Source organism: Pleurodeles waltl, chromosome 9 (genome assembly GCF_031143425.1).
Source record: "Pleurodeles waltl isolate 20211129_DDA chromosome 9, aPleWal1.hap1.20221129, whole genome shotgun sequence".
NCBI lineage: Eukaryota > Metazoa > Chordata > Amphibia > Caudata > Salamandridae > Pleurodeles > Pleurodeles waltl.
This window is the reverse complement of record NC_090448.1, coordinates 496,317,224-496,338,490: the sequence shown is the minus strand read 5'-3', so window position 1 is coordinate 496,338,490 and position 21,267 is coordinate 496,317,224. Positions and strand designations below refer to the sequence as shown.

The following is a 21,267-nucleotide window of genomic DNA, read 5'->3' as shown; positions in this document are numbered from 1 at the left end:
CCAGCCAGATCTCACAGTAGTGACAGATGCTTCACTTCTGGGTTTGGGCAGCCATCTGGGAGAGACGGAGGTCAGAGGCCTATGGCCTCCAGCAGAATCCGGACTCCATATCAACTTAATGGAGCTCTGGGTGATCTGACTAGCATTGAAAGCATTTCTTCCTTTTGTAAAAGGGAAGATAGTGCAGGTGTTCATGGACAGCACCACCACAATCTGGTACTGCAACAAGCAGGGCAGTGTGGGGTTGTGGACCCTTTGTCAAGAGGCTCTGCGTCTCTGGACATGGCTGGAACAGCAAGCCACAACCCTGGTGGTTTAACACCTGGCAGGGTCTCTGAACGGCATGATGGCCAAGCTCAGCTGTCGATGCCTAGGAGATCACAAATGGTATCTCCTTCCAGAGGTGGTGCAAGAACTCTTTCAGTAGTGGGAAGAACCTTGGTTAGATCTGTTCACCTCTGCAGAGAACGCGCAATGTCAGCAGTATTGCACGTTGGAGTTTCCAAGGCGACAATCACTCAGCGACGCTTCTAGTCGCGAGTGGAGTTCAGGCCTCCTGTGCACTTTTCCGCCCATACCACATCTGCACAGAGTTCTCAAGAACATCGAGAACAACCTGGCCCCATTCATCCTAGTGGCTCCGGATTGAGCACAGAGAGTCTGGTATCCCGAGCTTCTCAAAATGAGCATCAGTTCTCCGATCAAGCTGCCCCTTCAAGAGGATCTTCTGTTGCAGTAGCAGGGGAGGGTTCTCAGCCTGAACCTGTCAACTCTGCATTTCATGCGTGGAGATTGAGCGGCAACAGTTTTTGGCTTTTGACTTTCCTCCCGAAGTCTGCAAAGTTATTTTGGCAGCCAGGCGGCCCTCCAATAAAATGATATACGCATGCCATTGGAAACACTTTGTATATTATTGTACAGAAAGGTCTATTGATCCTCTTTCTGCTTCGCTTTCTGATATCCTTCTCTTCATACTTTCCCTTGCCCAGCACAATTCTTCCTTGGGTACTCTCAAGAGCTATCTTTCTGCCTTATTAGCACTTTTTCAGCTGCCTGACCAGCCTTCACTTTTCAATTCCCCCATTGTACATAGATTCCTCAAAGGGCTTATACATATGTTTCCCCCTACGCCCTTTGTTATGCCCCAATGGGACTTAAATCTGGTCCTCACATTTCTTATGTGTGCTCCCTTCGAGCCTGTACACAACTGTCCCCTCCGGCTGCTCACCATCAAGACAGCCTTCTTAGTGACAATAACATCTGGCAGGAAGGTGAGTGAGATGCACGCTCTGTCATCAAAGCCACCATATCTCACTATCTATCCAGACGAGGAGGTACTCAAAACTTGTGCCCCTTTCCTCCCCAAGGTGGTGACCCCATTTCATCTGGGTCAGAACATCGCCCTGCCCACCTTCTTTCCTCCACCGCATCCCTCTAAGGAAGCGGAGTGACTCCACCGACTGGACCCACAAAGGGGATTGTCGTTCTACCTTAACTGCACAAAAGAGTTCCGGGTGGATGACCAACTTTTTGTGGGGTACATTGGAACAAAGAAGGGTCGGGCAGTGCTGAAGCGAACCATTTCGCGCTGTTTAATTCTCTATCAAGACCTGCTATGCATTGGCCAGGAAGCAGCCTTCTGAGGGCTTCGGGGCTCATTCTACCAGGGGCAAAGTTGTTACCACTGCGCTAGCTCAGGGCATTCCTGACCTGGAGATTTGTCAGGCGGCAGCGTATGCATCTTTTCCCGGGTTTGCAAAACATTACTGCCTGGACAATCGGGTACGGAGAGATGGACACTTTGCCCGTTCGGTCCTACAGGACTCTTTAGTGGAAGTAGAGGTGTCCACAGCCCACCGCTCGGAGGCTATGGTTTGGGTATCTTTTCAAAGGTAAGGGATCTGCAGCTAGAAGACTCGATCAGATGAACAAGTTACTTACCTTTGGTAGCGCATTATCTGGTAGTGACTCTATCCAGCTGCAGATTCCTTACACCCAACCATCCCTCCCCGCTTTGCGGTTGTATCTAGTAGTGTAAGGGTATATCCCTTTCAGGGCCCTAGTTTTGCACAGACACATTGTTGGTTCTATCCGTGACTCTGCGGTTCTGACGTGGATGTTTGTGGGTAAAAGAACTGACGGACGCGGGCCGGGTGGTGCCTTTACAGGCTACTGTGATGTCAGACGGCTCCAACGCGCTGACGACGCCACACGGAGTTGAACGATGCATGTGGATCCGAACGATGCCACATGACGGCACATGCAGGGTATTGCTCAGCAAAATATTCCGGATTTGAAGCTGACGGCAAGGTATTCAAATGTATGGAATCTGCAGCTAGATAGTCTCTACCAGATAATGCGTTTCCGGAGGTAAGTAACTTGTTCATTTGTGCTAGACTTAGGCGTTTAGCTAAGCATAGACCTTGAGATAGTGGGTTTCTCATTTGATAATGATAATAAAAAAACATTGGTCGAATCACTAAACTTTGAAAAGCAACGTCTATATTATGTCATTCATAAGCTAGACCAGCCTTCTCCAATGAGAAGCTTGTGAGCTACTGGTAGCTCTCCAGTTACCTATAATAGCTCTCCTGTGTCCACCCCAGCCTACTAAATTAAAGCTTTTTCTTGGTTGAATTAGTAAATGTGCACCAAAATTGGAAAAAGGGAACAAAAGTGTGTGCAGAATTCATAAGATGCTGTTTGTGGCAAAATGACTGAATTTGCTGAATAATTTGAAAGCTATTAATTGAGAGAAGAAAATTCATGCAGCTTGGCTGGGGTGCTTATTGTTAATATAATTAAATATATTGATGCCAGGGGCATTGGAGCTATGACTATTATGTTTTACCCTTATAGAGGCATTGCACACTGTCAAAGCCTTTTCTGCATAATTGCTGGCAACACTGACTGACGTGCTGAGATGATCAATGCTGACAATCTTGCAATGCATGGCCACTAATACAATCTTGTGCGATGTGCTCAGTATTACAACAGGAATAATATTGTAGCTCGGAATTAATTTAACTGAATTTAGGTAGCTCTTATTACAGTAGAGGTTGGAGACCCCTGAGCTAGACCTATGCATTTGTGCAGCTTACAGTTTTTACTAATATGCGACCAAAGTATAATCGACATGTTAAGTAGTAGATACATCCTAATAAGATACTCGGGTAGGGCAGTAATGATTACAGACATTTTAGCATCAGCATCCTCAGTATCACTTTTAACGTATTTAGATTAATATGCCCACCCCACTCTAAACAAATTAAACTTACTTGTGATTAAGGAGGCAAGGTATTTGTAGCAAGTTTCCTAGTGTAACAAATTGCTTTCCTAGTGCTGGTTGTAATAGTTTATGAATTGCTTTAACTTGGCTACTCCTCTAACGCTCTTTTGGGCATACTGTCTTTTCAATTTCAAGTTAGTTTCTCTGTACCATATGTTGCATACCTTAGCATACGCGCCCCATGTTTAATGCCAAGGCATCTGGCAGAGGGTGGATGCCTGCTAAGCCCCAAGTGGAGATGATGGTGGGTTCATCCAGGTGTTAACGGTGCACCGAGGCCACAGGTCCCGATAGGTTCATGAAAGGGGTGCAATAGTGCAGATAACGCTAAGGGAGAGTTTTTTGACAGCGGCGGGACATGGCCAAGTTGTTTCATAATGTGTGGATCATAATACACGGGGCCCTTCCAACATGTTTCTTCCTTTTGAACTTTTTCTGGCGAATGAGATGAAATAGCTAAAACACGGGATTTGTGGGAAAGGGATGATGTGGCTTTCATTTTCATTAGTCAATATTCAGTGTATCAATTTTAAGCAAAGAAGGTGAGACTCTGTTGTGGCTCAAGTAAAAATTATTTTCTTATAAACATTGTTATTTTGGGGCTGAACAGTCTCATTTATCAACAAGCAATCCCATGACTAAATTTGCAGAAGGGAACGAAGTAAACAAGATTATTGTGTACTGTATCAATTTGTTGATTCTAAAACCCATTTCTTTCTTCAGTATATTCTAAACGAAAAAGAAGCACAAATAAAAGCTGAATTGTGGATGAAAGAAAATGCAGATTACTTGAAGGAACAAAAAGGTGTGTGTGGTTTGAAAATATAATACATTTTTACTAATATTGTTATTTATTTTATGCATTTGTGTATGTGTACTTTCTATGTACTTATTATTTGTGTCTTATATTTTCTGAGCATCTCAATCCAAAGCACTGTACGAGTAGCTAGGAAAACAAGACATATGTAATTGACTCTACACAAAGTGGTGGAAATGTAAACAAAAGGGCCGCCTAGTGACAGAGAGGTAGTAGTGAGGAAGTAAGTCAGTGAATGGTAATGGCAGTAAACAAGCAGAGGAGGGTAGAAGATTGTTCCGAATTCGAAGTTCAAAGAAATGCAAAGAGGTAGACGAAAGAAGAGTTACGATAAAAAAAAGTGTAGATATTAGGACAGTGCTTAGAAGTTTAAAATTGATTCTCTAATGAAATGAAATCGAATGAGGTTACTATAGGAGCCGGAGTTCTGCGGTATAGTTGAAAATGTTGACTCTGCTTCTAAGCCCTTTGCCCAGCATCTGGTATTACAAACCAGAGGCCTAACTTTACAGAAACAAAATGCTTTGATAGAAAAAATTTTTTAGATCAACGGAAATCAATGCCTTTCCTGAGCACAATCTTTTGCTGATGTATGCAAAATATGCAGCTCGGTTCTTAACGAGTACAATTGAAAAATGTGATCACCTTTTGTTAAAATAAAGATTGCATTTGATTGTGGCAGGATTTGCATTTCAATAAAGTATAGTTCCTGTACTACTTAAGCTGTAGGAATGATATTTCTTTGAATTGCCAGTGCTTAATTTGAACCAGTGTATCCGGGGAGGAACACGGCACTCATTTTTAGGGAGCTGCAATTATTTTACCTAATCAGACATTTCCTAAGAGCAGAAGCGCGAAAACACACAGGAAAAAAGTAAGAAGAGAAAGACGGAAACCCATCACAAAGGGAGAAAGCAGCATACTGTAAGAGTGAGATAAAGGGGAAGGGAGAGTATGGTAGTAGATTAAAGAGGCGTGAGTTGGATTCTAGACTACACAGCCTTGGTATTTGCTGCACCAACATGTAATAGAGTGGACCACGGGCTTCAGAGTAGAGCTCTGTGCGCCAACACTCTTTTTTTTTTTTTTTTTTTTTAATACAAATTAAGCACTAATGTAATCTCACATTTTTCTTTTGCCCTACCTGAGTTCAGTGAATTTTTACTAATGTAGTTCTGATTACCAAATGTTTCTTTGCTGTATATGGCCATACGTTAGTTTCATGAGTGGTACCTGCACAGTCCAAAGCAGTGGGAACACAGTCTCGGATAGATCAGGACAAATCCTGTCAACAAATATAAATAACTTCTAACTGGTTGATTTCATGACTGTCATAATTTTATAATTTTAACTGTGGCCTTGTCTCAATTTGAGGACTGGCTCCAAGAGTGCCCTACACTTTCCCTAGCAGCTTGTGTGTGTGACGAGGTCTGAAACCACCTGATTCAGAGATTAAGCACTAAAATGGTACTAGGAGTGTCTTACTACACTACTCGGGGACAGATGCCTCCATGTAGCCCTTCAGTTCTATTTCCTCTCACCTTCCCCTACAGGATACTTGCTTCTGCAGCTCCTGTTCCCTTATCAGAACCCGTAGTTTTATTCGTTTGAGGTTCAGCTCCTTAACTACAATCTGCTGTGTGGCAAATACATCCTAATTCATTACAATAGCTGAGGGCAGAGAGAATGTGCCCCCTTACCTCGCCTTCCTACACTGGCAATATCCCAGCTCACCCTGACCTCCAGGACAAACTATTGCTTTCCTCACATTTTATTGTTATGCACTTATCTTGCCATCTTCTATAGTGCCCTTTTCTGAAACAAACAAATAAAGAACAAATGGAGAGTTCTGATTGACTAATTAGCTCAAACCATTGCAGTCCATGATGCTAATGTCTGTTATTGGTCTACGAGAGGAACGTTTTTTGATTGCAATTCTTTTTATAGAAAAAGAAGAACGTATTGCAAAGGAGAAGGAGCTTGGCATTTACAAAGAACAAAAGGTAAAACAATTTTATTAGATTTGTGTTGAGGTCTGTTTTCAAATATTAACTGGAAAAATACCAGATCAGCTTTTGAATTATCTCCATTTAAGACGTTTACAGACTTGTATCATATGAATTTCAATTTTCACAATGAGCACTGCATGTCACTTATGTCAGGAATCAAGTGTTATTGTGCATTTTTTTCTTTTGTGTCTTTGTCAGTTCCATTAAACAACTAGTTCCATGTCCCTTCCCTGTCAGCTACCTAACAACGCTCTCAAAACATCTGACTCGTGTCTGTGTGTTTCCATGCCCCTCCTCAAGGAATGTTGAGTCCAACACTGGCAGTGTGATCAGTTCTCTGTACCAGAGTGTAGGTTAGTGTAAACATTCTCTAGCAATGTCGAGCAATCTTTCAAAGAGCGGCTATGCTGATACAACGCTTTTTCCATAGACATGGATCTCTCTGTTTAGTCAGTATTACGTCCCGCTGGGATTGTCCATGATTTAGTTAAATGGACCCCATGTTCCCCAGCCCCTGACAGTACTCCATAAGATTTATTTTCCTCCAGACTTTAAAATAAGGCCGCGAACGTCGTGTGTAAGAATCTCCTGCCCTGTTTGACACACACGATGTAGTCAGGTGACCTCTCAGGTTTACATTTATGTACGATCTTGAAGGAATTTTCTAGATTTGGATATGTGTACATCTAACATTAGAGGATAGTTTTGCATGCAAGTACTCCTACTCCCGGAGATCTACCTCGATGGCGCTCTCCTATTTCATCAATTGAGTAATTAATATACAATCTTATGATGTTGTAAATCAAAGTCATCATCCTCCAGCAGTCTTCTACCCCATCCCTCGGGAAAAAGTCCACATATGTTTAAAAAAGATCTGGACTTTTCAGGCTTTATTCCATAGGATTTATTGGAGAATCCTATTGTCGGTGCATTCTTGCTTTAACCCCTTAGCTGATTGCCCCCTCCCCTCCAACCACCCCCACCTACGACTGCTGAGCCCTTTTTTGGCTGTATGGGGTAGTTCGTGCTTAGGCCTTCATAACTTTTTGTCCACATAAGCTATCCACACCAAATTTGGTCCTTTTTTCCCGTCATCCTAGAGATTCTAAAGGTACCCCGAGTTTGTTGGTTCCCTTGGAAAAGACAAAGAAATTAGCCAAAATACAGATAAAGTTATTTTTCTATTGTTTTTAGAAAAATAGGGAAAATAGGGCTGCAGAAGAAAGCATGAGTTTTTTTTTTTTCACTGAAAATGGCATCAACAAAGGGTTTGCAGAGCTAAAATCACCATCTTCCCAGCTTTCAGGATCAGACAGACTTGAGTCAGAAAACCACATTTTTCTACACAATTTAGGCATTTTACTGGGACATACATTTTTACTATTTTTTGTGCTTTCAGCCTCCTTCCAGTTAGTGACCGGAATGGATGTGAAACCAACGCTGGAACCTGAACAGCTAAACATTTCTGAAAAATAGACAAAATGATGATTTCAGCAAGGGGTAATTTGTGTAGATCCTTCTAGGTTTTCCAACAGATAGTAACTGCTAAAATAAAAAGAATATTGAAATTGAGGTAAAAAAGAGCCATTTCTGTCCACGTTTTCTTCTATAACTTTTTCCAGGTATGGCAGATGTTTTAAAGCAATATACCATTGCGTCTGCTAGACTCTTCCGGTTGTGGGGATATATAAGGCTTGTAGGTTCATCAAGAACCCTAGGTACCCAGAGCCAATAAATGAGCTGCACCCTGCAATGGGTTTTCATTGTATACCGGGTATACAGCAATTCATTTGGTGAAATATAAAGAGTGAAAAATGGGTATCAAAGTAACCTTTGTATTTCCAAAATGGGCACAAGATAAGGTATTGAGAAGCAGTGGTTATTTGCACATCTCCGAATTCTTGGGTACCTGTACTAGCATGTGAATTACAGGACATTCCTCAAATAGACTTCTTTTTTACACACTGTCTTACATTTGGAAGGGAAGAAATGCAGAGAAAGACAAGGGGCAATAACACTGGTTCTTCTATTCTGTGTTCCACCAAGTCTCCTGATAAAAATGGTACTTCACTTGTGTGGGTAGACCTAGTACCCACGACAGGAAATGCAACATGGACACATCACATTTTTACATTGAAAACTGATGTGTTTTTTGGAATGTGCCTAGCTGTGGATTTTGGTCTCTAGCTCAACCGGCACCTAGGAAAACCTACCAAACCTGTGTATTTTTAAAAACTAAACACCTAGGGGAACCCAGGATGGGGTGACTTGTGGTGCTCCCACCAAGTTGTTTTACCCAGAATCCTTTGCAAACCTAAAAATTTGGCAAAAAAACACTTTTTCCTCACATTTCGGTGATAGAAAGTTCTGGAATCTGAGAGGATCCACAAATTGCCTTTCACCCAGCATTCCCCCAAGTCTTCTGATTAAAAATAGTACCTCACTTGTGTGGGAAGGCCTAGTGCCCGCAACAGGAAATGCCCTAAAACACAACGTGGACACATCACATTTTTCTTTTGAAAACTGACCTGTTTTTTGCTTAGTGCCAAGCTGTGGATTTTGGCCTCTACCTCATCCGCCACCTAGGAAAACCTAGCAAACTTGGACATTTCTGAAAACTAGACTCCTAAGGGAACCCAGGATGGAGTAACTTGTGGCACTCTCAAAAGGTTGTTACCCAGAATCCTTTGCAAACCTCAAAATTTGGCAAAAAAAAACACTTTTTCCTCACAGTTCAATGATAGTTCTAGAATCTGAGAGGAGCCACAAATTTCCTTCCCCCCAGTCTCCTGATGAAATTGGTACCTCACTTGTGTGGGTAGGCCTAGTGTCCGTGTCTGGAATAGATCAAACAACGATCAATGTTAGTCCTTACATGAGGGCAACTGTTGACCATGGGGTGATCCATTCCTGACACAGGCACTGGGTACAGGCACCCAAGGGGGGTAGCGTTTTTATCAGGACAGGTGGAGAAACACTGGGTGGTGGGAATTTTGTAGTTTGTGTGACAGAAATGCAAGAAAAAAATATAATTTTTATTCAACAATTCACCTTTGCAGTGTATGCTGGGTAAGAAAACTTTGGGGAATCCACTCAAGCCACACCTCGGTGGACTCCCCTGGGTGTCTAGTTTCTAGAAATGTCTGGGTTTGGTAGGTTTCCCTATATAGCTGCCGAGCCCAGGACCAAAAAAAGCAGGTGCTGGTTGTCGCCCCTTGCACCTGCTCTCTGTGTTGGGCTAACCCGCTATTATCCCGCTGCACAGACTGTGCTTGCGAAGGGACAGCAGGATTGTCCTCATCATCTTCCTCAGAATCACTGTAAGAGGAGTTATAGGATGGAACTCGTAATGTTTTCTTTCTCCCCCACTTTTCTCTTTCCAACTTTTAAAATCCACATGTTAACAGTTTTGCTCTTTCTTTCAACTGTTTGTTTCTACTCCTCTCCTTTCTTATTTCCCTCTTCCTCTTGCTTACCTCCTCTCTCAAACATGCAAAAATTGGTTATTTCTTTCCTTGGTTCGTTCCTCTCTCTTTTATTCATCAGGCATTCACTCTTTCACTATTTTTTTATATTCCCTGCATTCTTTTTTTTTTTGCCTTTTATTTGCTCTTTCTTTTGGCTATGTGTGCGTCTTTTTCACTTTTTTGAATTTTTTTTTTTTTACTATAAATCCCTCGTTTTCCCATCTGTATGTTGAAGCCACAAGTTACTTGGGACCTGAAGTGTCAAAGTGGTTTTCCCATTCTGTGTCTGTGGGAAATGTCAGTACATACGTGCACTGGCTCTTTTGCTGCTTGTTTCTCTCACCATCACTCTTTTTTTCTCTAATGTTCATTTTTCTCTTTCACACTTTTATTATTTTTCCTCATCTTTTGTTCGCTAGCTTCCTTCTCTTTTGACTCACGTTTGCTTTATTTCTTCTTTATTGTGTTCATTTTCTCGATCTTTCCCTTTCTTTTATTTCTGTGCAACCTGTTCTCTTTGTTCCTTTTGTCTGTTGTATTCCTTTCGCTTCTCTTTTTCTGCCCCATTTGCTTTCTCTTCTGAGGCCTGGTTATCAATGCAGCAACAGGTGCAGTGCACCGGGGCCCAGAGACCTACGGATCTCACTCAACTCTAATTACTGCTGTATTTTCCTTCAGATATTCCAGTCAACCATTTTCCTTTCTTACTCCAGGTCCCTTGACACCATTACTACGCCACTTGTTCTCTCCATCTTTACCTTCCCTCTTTCCTTTCACTCTCCAATCCGTTCCAAATGATATTTTTGTTATGGTGTTTTGAGCATTACACTCTAATGCCAAACGTTTATTTCTGATAAAGGTTTATATGGCAACTGTATATGTTTTAAGATAGAGGAAGAAGAATAGAGAAAGTGCTTTAGCTAAATGCTGGACCACTGAAATTATATGGCAGGAAAAGACGAAATTATGAGGCAGGATTGACCAATTTATGTGGCAAGAGAAGTCCATTTATGAATTTAAAATGCTAATAGCTCCAACTATTGCATTGCTAATGTTTGTTTTATAATATTTCCCGAAAGACACACAAGTTTAATACCCTTAGTCAAAACGATGAAACAGAAGATTGCCGCAAATGCCACAAACAAGAAATATGTGAAAAGGCTAGTTTAGCTGATTTGGCTTTATTAGATAAACGTGTTGATTTATTGACCGGTGATAGTGCTAAATGAATGTGGACGGCTTCATTGTGCCGCCTCTAATCCCCTCTGACATCTGCTTTAAGCCAAAGAAATCTTCGAAGAAGCGAGAACCAATCCATGCGAGCACAGCAGGCGAGGCTATTGAAAAGATGTTGGAACAGAAGAAAATCTCCAGTAAAATCAATTACGATGTGCTAAGGGACCTTAATAGTAAAGGGAGCAGCACACCAAAGCGGGAGGATGACAGCACGGATGAGAGTAACTCCAAGAAGCTGTCAAGGAGAAAGTCTTCTGGAAGCCGAAATCTCGGCAGCCCCATCAGCAGTGTCAGCAAAAGGTACTGTGATTTTCAGTTTAACCTCATCAGTTGGGTTGTGTCCTTGTGTTTGCTTTCATACACACATACATGGTCTGCTGTTGGTAGGCAGATCTCTCACCGGTAGCCACAGAGCTTTGATGTATATATGTGTATTAGAATCGCTTAGGGCGTCAACAATTGGTAAGAAAGTGCTTTAGAAATGCTACAGTACAATTTAATGCAATATTATGATGCGATTCCATTTCAATTGTGTATATATATATATTATACAGTTGAACACATTTAACTTTATGTAGACTCTGTTATTTATTGCCTTAAAGGTTTTAATGTATACCTACTACAAATTAACATAACTTGGCTTTATTGACAACTTCGGCGTAAACTAAGTGTTTTGCATAGTGACGGCCAGAAAGTCATCAATGTAAGTTTCTACCACAGTGCGCTCCTTTCTGCACCCCAGTCTCGCTGATGCTGTTTTCCCTGGTTTGCTTTTGATGTGAAACTCACGGCGATGCCACTAAACATGATCAAGCCTTTGCTTGTCGCGCAGTATGAAACATAAATGGCCTTTATTGCATGAGACATCCAGACGTTTTATTGAGATCTGTAGACATTTCACTTTTTGTCTCACTTTGCCCCAAGTTGTTTTCCGGCATGATGGTAAATTGAACTGCCATTTTCTCTTAGTATTTATCAATATCACGAGATACCCAGAACTGTAAAACAAGAGTCCTTTTCAGGATTTTGTGCTGAAATCATGATTAAATGTTAATAATTTTCTCAATAGAGAAATCATCGCTATTCATGATTTGTTTTAAACGGGGCTTTGGTGTTGACATTTTTGTGTACCCCCAAGTACACATGGTGTACGTTTTCAGTCTCTGGCTTATTCACAGTTTAGATAATAAGTCTATCTGGCATGGCTTATGCACTTTAATTTTGCTCATATGTGTGTGAAATAAAGATCATGTGTGGTGTCACAATCTTTTTACTTGTCATCTGCTCTGGTGTGTTACAGAATGATATGCATGGTCAAATTGAAAAAGTGTTAGTGAAGTATTTTTTCTAGTCATTAACTCAGTATTTTGTGGACTATACTTTCCTACAGTCACATAAATCCTAATGAATCGCTATTAAGTGTAAAAATCAATTCCATCAGTAGTTATTTTATGAATATCAATGTAACACCAAAACCCATTGCTGCAACCAAGTGCTCTGTTAGCGTGAACTTCCACTTTTATCTTTAGTTATTCCAGATTAACCAAACGTACGGTTTGTGTGTGTTTTTAAAGATTTTGGATTATTTGGAGAGTATCCAAGCGAAGTAAGCTGCAGGTGGCTTTGATGACGTTTTTTGAAAAAATTGACTTGTGCTGTAGATTTAATTAGGTTTGCCCTTTACTAATTAGTTTAGCCAAATACAGCCTGAAAAAAAAAAAAAACATCAGGGGAATTTATTAAAGAAAACAAGGAGGAAAACGGAAGGCCAAACTTTCTTTTAGAGGACTTTGCCTGTGGTATGGATTTTATAACTTTATATGCTTGTTTTACCCACACCCTTCCAACCAAGACTTGGCACAGTTATATTAATACTCTTTATCCTAAATCTAGTCATATTCATTTAGGCTAATACATGTTTCCAAACATATTGCAGCACTACTTTCAGGTACATGAACTCTAGAGCCCGTGGCCTTGATAGATAGCCATTTTTAAGCCTTGGGTATCTTTTTAATTGAGGTCACCCTATTTTATCTGTAACATTTCCTGCATTATGAAAACAGGACAGCTTTCATCAATTGAGAAAGGAATATAGTTTCCCCTACCCACAAAAAGGGCATACGATTTCTCCCACCAACAGCAACCTACAGTCTGTGCTTGGTATGTCTTGTCTGCCTGTCAGATTGTTTACAACCATCACAAAATTTCATTTAATGAATTGAATGGAGAGCTAGAATGGTACTTCTAAGGTCCCTACCAGGTTTGTGCATGGAGATGTCAAGTGTGCACATGTATACACATTCTAAGATTTGGCACACGTTGGTGAGATGTCTTCTCAGTTTATAAAATCACCTTAAATACCCCAGCTTTTATTCAGTAACCTTGAGCAGCACAAAGCATTACAATCTTCTTTGATACATGATCATTGTTAATGTGTCAGAGCAAGATGCCCTACCATACAGAGAGGAAGAAATGAATGATCTCCCAGAAAGGCCATATATTCTCAGTACAAGGCCAGTGGTTCAAAAATGTCACGAATCCTAATAAATCAGTATGCCTGATAAGACTCGCAAGGAAGTATGTGAGTCGACATGGAAATACTATTAAAACATCTTCGAGCTGAGACATTACCCAGTGGGTTTACAAATATGTCATATCTTTGTCACCATCAGAGAAAATCCGGATTAGATCAGATGTCTGTTATGTTTCTACAAAGTGCTCACATTACTGGATAGTTCTTTCTATCAAATGGCCACAAGAATTAGCAAAAAATAATTAGAAGGGACACTATTTTTGAAGAAATCATTTCGAATAAAGCAATTATAGACTGCAAACAGGTATAGTAAATCGCCATTCCCAAACATTGAAAATCAAAACGCTGTGAAAATACAGTAAGAATTTTTCAGCTGCAAGGTGTATCCCCCACTTAAAAGGGACTTATACAATGAAATGCTCATTCATTAATGTAGTGTCTGTGTCAGTCCAAAAACATTTTGGTCAACATTTTTATCAATTTCTCAGAAACTTCGTTGATTGATCAACATGACAGGTTCCTCTACAAGCAATGAACAAACTTGGAATTGCCAAAAAATGCTCTGTTTTCGAGAAAAGGTTGGAAACTTGGAAAAAGATGCCAAGAAACAATAATCCAAACAGGTGAAATGCAGACAAACAAAGGCACAAAATATAGCAGATACATCAGAAAACAGTCCAGTGGGCAACATATCAAAGATACAATTATCAAATGAAGATTTAGTGCTCCTGTCGAAGGGACTGTCCTTTGTGCTGACGCAACTCAGTGATCCCAACAGCCAGAAAATTGAAATATTGGAGTTTTTCTTGAAAATTCATCTTTAAAGTTTTTTTCTGACAGAGAGCAACAATAGGGTAGCACCACAGATGAAAATGGGTTAAGAGTAAATTCTGCATTTAACCTTGCAACTAATCTTTTATCACCAGATATTTCTGTATCCTGAAAAAACTGACCTGTACATACTTGGCAAACTAAATTATAAGGCTCGCCCAAATTTATCTTGTGTAACAACAAGCACTCACCAAGTTGGATTTATACAAAGATATCACTATAAAACCAGAGCCACAGTGATCAAAAACACAATGGATTGTACTTCTCAAATTTATCTACAATTAAACACCACAGAACACTACAGAAAAATTGAGAACAAGCCAACCAAAGCCATCTAAGACCATGTCGGAGACTAAGACACAATGGCTTTATTGGAGGGCCGGTTGTTTTAAAAAAAATATATATATATATATATATTTGAATGCTAAACATCCTAAGATGCACTTCATTTATGTCCTGCCTAAAAATCACATAGACCTAAATAACCCTTTACAACACCTAATTATATCAGTATGTGGTTCGGTATTAAATCCCATGTCAAAGTACACCAGTAAATATTTAACAGGCTTTTGATACCCACAACCACATTATTTGTGAAAGACACTGAAGACACCATTAATATCTTTGAACATCATTTTGACAGAAAAATACAATTTTACCAAGTATGGATTTCTTTAGCCCAAGATCACCCAATATTCAGCCCTTGTTGTCATAGAAATATATTGAGAGAAGCACACAAAACTACATTACATGCTCACCTATTTCCTTTTGGAAACTACTTGAATATGTATATGCTACAACGTAATCATGCATCAAGCCACTACCTATTTCCCCGTAAGCTGCTGCATTGAACACACAATTGCTTACATGTCTATTGCTGAATTCCAGAAGAGATCGTTGTATAGTGATCATCCATGTAGGGATAAAACCATGGTATGGTAAAGAGACCTGAACAATGTAGTCCTAATGTGAAATGGGTCAGAAGATCTTTCATACATGGCGGTATGCCTGTCAAATTCCCAATCAGTTTCAGTAAAAGCTGGATCTGTTTTCTAGATTCGTACACCTACAATGATAATGGAGTTATTTGTACAGGAAACAAAACAGGCAAACACTGATTTTGACTATTCCAGCAAATACCTCCTAGCCATTGGAGTGATCCGCCTTATGGACAATTCCAACAAATCATGCAGAATTGTTTAATCAAATAAGCCCATGTTACTTACACTCAGACACTAACTAAATGGTTGGGGATTAGAGGATAAAAAAACTGTTGACAGCTGTAAAAAAACAAGTGTGATACTCACCTAATGAAAGCTTGCAAACCAATGGCTTTTGAAATACATTGACAGGTGTAACAACATTTGTATCTCCCGCAAAACAAATGCAGAAGATAATTCACAGAAATTGGCAGCTCCTCAACACACTAGAACTACCACGTCCGAAACAAGATCTGCTTTAAAAAAAGAAGAGAAATTTGATGAATTCTATATTCTATACAAACGCAAACCAAGGCCAAGAAGAAAGGGGACTCCTTTGCATTAAATGTCACTCGTGATGTTACAATTTGTCTGTATGTACCCAAACAATTATTACATCACACGCATATGAGAAGGTTACAAAATGTAATTCGAAATTTGTAATGTATGCCATTGTGTGCCGGTGTAACTTAATGTATATTGGCAAAACTGAGCAGTCTATGAAGAAAAGGATAATTCATCATAAATCGAAGATGAGATGCTTGATATTATATATTGCACTAGTGGATTTGTTTTCCATGAACAATCCTTCTGAACAGGGACTTATATGGACTGTTTCACTCTAAATCAGAATGGACAATAGAGTAGGAAATGTTGAGAACATCCTCCTACAGCATTAGATTATTATGTTTTGTATTAAGTACACAGGCTGAGTAGTGCAAATGTAACAAGAAGTTCATTGTTTGTGGCATGTGTAGCTGTAGATGCACATACTGTGTATACTCCTGCCATGTAGTGTTGGGCTCGGACTTGTGTAAATTATTGTTCTTCAAACAAGTCTTCTGAGTCACAAGTTATAGTGACTCCTCATGCTACTGGTAATGCACATGGGCATCTGCTTCAATGGTAGATTGTCTTTTCTCCACTGTTTGGTTCCACTGAGCTCTGGGTCGACGCCTCACGTTAATCATCTTCGGGCCATTAGGTAAAACAACCAGTGCATCCAATACCCTTTCTGTATCATTGCACTTCCCTACCAACTGGGCGACCAGGATCTACATGTTGCCCCCAGGGCTTTTGCCCTTTTTGGGGCCTACTTCATATTCCCCGAATATGTTCAGTGCTTGATTGAAAGAACTAACGGACTGCAATCAAGAACTGTCCACAGTGTTGAATGAAGTATCCCTGCTCAAACCTCCACAAGGTTTGTAACCTCTGTTTGTCCCCAGAGCATGACAAGGCCTCCTGCTCCACCTACTTTGCCTTCCGATTGAAAAAGACACTACATTATTGATGCGATCAATGCCTTGCTCAATGACCTACGGCACAGTGGCAGAGACAACACCTCTTCAGGGACTGAGACATTTTGAAGGAACCACAGCCGGGGCTCTTGGCCGAGCTGCCTCTGGTTTTCACCCCTTAGGCAAGCTACCACTCTGACTCAGAGATTAAAGATCCCCAAGGTCAAGCCACAGAACACATCGGCTGTGAATACACCATCCCTCCTTCCTCCACCTGTTTATCATTGAAGTGAGGCTGAGCATCACCCTCAAAGGGGTCAGGTGTTGAGCCCTGAAGCCCAGCATCACGCTTCCTGTCCACCAATACCTGAGGCCCATGGTCAGCCTCGGAATCACCCTTTGTATCCACCGCCAAACCAGCCTCTAGCTTCAAAATGGAGCAGTAGACCTGGTTCTTGGCACCAGCTAAACATTTTGACACCACCAGATCCTTTGGCACTGGCATGGAAGACACCCTCAAAGCCATCTTTATCTCTGAAGACCCCTCCAGCTCTTAAACTGACCACAGCACCAGCGGCTCAGAAATCGGCTTCAACACAGAATCGCCCGGTGGCCACAACCCTGTCCTCCACCGCATCTGATGACCAGGAGCAAGACCATCATGCAGCCCCTCCAGGACGAGCTCGAAGTCAGGTAGAAGTGGATTCTCATCCACCCACCAGCTGGCACAATCCTGAACAAGCCCCTGCCAAAGCTCAACCCCTATTCCTCACAAGAGGAGATTGACTTGCATAGAAACTTGTGACCTGCCACCTGAATCACCAGCCACGATGAAGAGGCTTTAGGATGGAGGCACTAGTGCTTTACCTCTTAGACCCCGTCATCTTCCTCCTCCTTCTCCTCCTTCTACTTCATCCTCTTCTCCCTCTTCACCTCCCTGCTTTACCTCAACCACATGAAGCCTTTCTGAATGAGTCACCAGAGGGTTCTCCACACTCCTTAGTTGGGGATACAGTCCATGTTACCACTGGATCCCTATGAGACACCATTTGAAGGGGGCCATAGAGCCTGAGCTGCCAGACCAACGTGGACATTGAGCATACTCCTTGCGCTTCCTTAACCCCAAGAAAGACGGGTCCTTCTGCTCTATCCATGATCTCAGGCCCCTGAACAAATACATTCTATCAGAGCACTACCACTTGGTCATAATCCAACATGTCATCCCTCCACTACAGCAAGGTGACTTCATGACTGCTCAACCTGAAGAACTCCTACTTTTACACCCAGATGCATCTTGCACGTCGCGGGTACCTCTGGTTCACGATAAGTGCCCAGCATTTTTAGTTCAATGTGTTACTCTTCTGGGTTACTACCTCCCTCAGGGTGTTCACAAAATGACTTGCTATTGTAGCCACCCACCTAAGGAGGAGTGGCATCCATGTATTCCCTTACTTGGGTGACTGACTGCACAAGGGTGGAAACAAACAACTGTGCTGGGCTTATACCCAGTGCAAAATAGACCTCTTGCATTACCTAGGGATCATCATCAACACTGTATATTCCTGCCTTCAGCCCCATCAGGTTCTGCCCGTTTAGGGCAGATCTCAACTCAGTCACTGGAAAGGCTTTTTTTTCAGCCATACACAAATCCAAGATTTCCAGTCATTGCTGCCCCTTTTTTTTTTTTTTTTTTAAGTCAGATAGCCAAAAAATGTCCAGGACAGTCATTCACCTCCTTTGCACGATGGCCTTCTGTATTGCCATAGTTCCGAGGCCAGGTTGCGCAGGCATCCACTGCAGGAGTGCCTAGCGACACAATGGTCACAAGTGGAGGGTCACTCGGAGGAATGAAGGTTGATTTGGGCCAGCACCCATTGCTCACTGCGCTGGTGGCACCTCAAAAAACCTTTGCAGGCTGACCCTTTGTAGACCCAGTGCCACATGTGACAGTCACCCTAGACCTTTCCTTAAGCCAGTGGTGGGCGAATTTAGAGGACTTTACCATTCAGGGAATTTGGGCACAACATCAGTTGGGTCTCCACATCAACTACAGGGAGCTACAGGCCATCCAGGTATCACTCAATGCGGCCTTCTGCCAAGTTCACCTCAAAGTGGTCCTTATCCATGTAGACAACATGAAAGCCATGTGTTACCTTCAGAAACAGAGCAGCACTCACTCATCACAGTTTTCAGTGTTAGCTCAGGGCAGTTGGTGGTGGGCACTTTTTCACAACGCCCACCTTCTTGAGAAGTATCTGCCTGGAGTCGACAACAACTGTGCAGACCAGCTCAGCAGGATGCAGCAAGATGTCCAGGAGTGGAAACACCACCTGTAAGTCCTACTCTTGTACTTCTGTCATTGGGAGATTCCCAACTCTATATGCCCAAGTTCTGCCTCTAGGTTTCCACACCCTCTGTCCATGGACAATGCACTGTGGATGAAATGGTCAGGGATATTTGTCTATGCTTTTCCTCCCCTCTCACTTTTTCCTTTCATGGTTCGGCAGCTTTGGCAATCATCCATCACTCTGATTCTGGTGGCTCCCATGTGGGCCAGACCACCTTGATTCAGTACCCTTCTTGACCTCCCACCAGTTCTCCAAACAGATCAGACCTTCTCACCCAGACCTAGTGTACAGTCAGGCATCCAAACTCCAGGCAGCTCAATCTCTCAATTTGGCTCCTGAGTTCCTAGAGTTGGGCTACCTCAACCTCCCTCCTGAAAGTATGACCATCTTAAAGGAAATCCACAGACCCGCAATGCGTGCCTGCTGTGCAGCCAAATGCAAAGGGTTTGTCCGTTACCGTCTACCTAAACACATCGACTTGCACAACCTGGCAGCCCAAGACGTAGACTGCTACCTGCTCCGTTTGCAAACATCAGGCCTCGCTTACACTTCTATCCGACCTCACTTAGCTGCAGTTGCCGCCTATCTGCAGATCAGGGAACACATCACTGTTCAGGATTTCTGTTATTTATGCATTTATGGAAGGTCCAAACAGGTTATGCAACTCTGGGTACCCCATGCCTCAATGGAACCTCAATATAGTCCTCGCACAACTTATTGGCCCACCTTTTCAACCCCTTCATGCATGCCCGCTCCGGTTTCTGTCTTGTAAGGTGGCCCTTCCTTGTGGCTCTAGTGTTTCAGGTGCGTTAGTGAGCTTCAAAAACACTTTTTCCTAGTGCACAGTGATAGGGTAATTCTTTGGACGAATCCAAATTTCTTCCTTTAGATAGTATCCTTCTTCCATCTTAATCAAACCATTGAACTACTGGTATTTTTCCCTCTCACAGATTCTGAAGCCGAGAGAGCATTTAACATGTTTGACGTTAAAAGAGCACTTGTTTACTATATTGACAGGAAAAACCCTTTTACAAAAAACATAACAGCCATTTATCCACGCAAAGGCTATTCTCTCTTCCAAGCATGGCCCTGTGGTAGGTCAAATGCATTGAAACCTGTTACACCAGGGCAACCAAAGCAGAGTGGCAATTACCTGCCCCACTCAGACACCATTATTCCCTCAAAAAGGGAGTGTCCATGGCTTTCCTAGGTAACATTCCTATGGCTGACATATGTAAAGTAGTTACCTGGTCCACTCCATTCACCTTCACCAGGCATTACTTTATTAATCTGTTAGCTCACACACAAGCTAACATTGGCCAGGTTGTCCTACATACACGCTTCCAGTCCTCTGCAACATCCTCAGGCTAGCCACTGCTGATAGGAGAACCGCTTTACAGTCTACACACAGCTTGTGTGTCTACAGCCATACATTCCATGAACAGAAAATGTTACTTACCCTGTAAGCACCACTTGATGTCATGTAGTGCTGTCAATTCACATGCTCCCACCCAGCCTCGCAGGAAGCCTTAGGTTACTGCAGATATCTTTCCTTCTTCTTTGTTTGCGGGGTCATCTTTTTCTCTCGCTCTCTCTCAGCTACATGCCGGCCTCACCCGCTGTGTAGCACAATCTACCGATGTAGTCTATGCCCATGAACATTAATCAGTAATAGGAGGAGTCACTATACCTCGTGACTCAAAATACTTTTTCAAAGAAAAACAACTTGCACACGTCCCAACACTAGATGGCAGATGTATGCACAGCATGTGAATCTATACATGCCACAAACAGACGTTTACAAAGTAAGTAACATTTCCTATATACTAACGGAAGGACTCTGTCTTAGTGGTGCTAATATATGACAATTTCTCTTTTATTTCGATGGGTGGACCGTGCATTTAATATACCATTAATTCTGAATTCCCAGACTCCTGGCTATGATTGCCTATCCAGCAGACAACAACACCTGACTCTACCCTAGGGCCCTACGTAATCACGCTCCGACCCTATGCTACCTTAGAAATGTTTTCCACATCAAAACACTTGCATAAAGGAAGACACCAATTAATGGATCTTATTTTCAATTTTAAAACACCACATAAAAAAAGTCACTGAAGACGTTCTGGCTTAAACGGCAACTGTGCACTGTAAATTAACAGTCATATTGATAGAGACCTTTCGTCACACACAGGAACGGTACTAGCAAGCACCTCGTTCCTTCAAGCAATGCATGGCTGGGACCATCAGTACTTCTAATACTCAAAAGGACACACAAATGAATTACAAACCCTGAT

The 21,267-nt window shown here is 41.9% G+C and overlaps 1 protein-coding gene across 2 annotated transcripts in view; it reads left to right on the top strand.

Moving 5' to 3' along the window:
• The window catches only part of BRF1 (BRF1 general transcription factor IIIB subunit), an 870,857-nt gene that overhangs the window by 676,701 nt on the left and 172,889 nt on the right, over positions 1-21,267 (top strand). For both annotated transcript variants that reach the window (XM_069207335.1, XM_069207334.1), the window contains exons 13-15: positions 4,013-4,094; positions 6,054-6,109; positions 10,865-11,118. In XM_069207335.1, the coding sequence (XP_069063436.1) occupies positions 4,013-4,094; positions 6,054-6,109; positions 10,865-11,118 (392 nt within the window). The remainder of the gene's footprint in view (positions 1-4,012; positions 4,095-6,053; positions 6,110-10,864; positions 11,119-21,267) is intronic.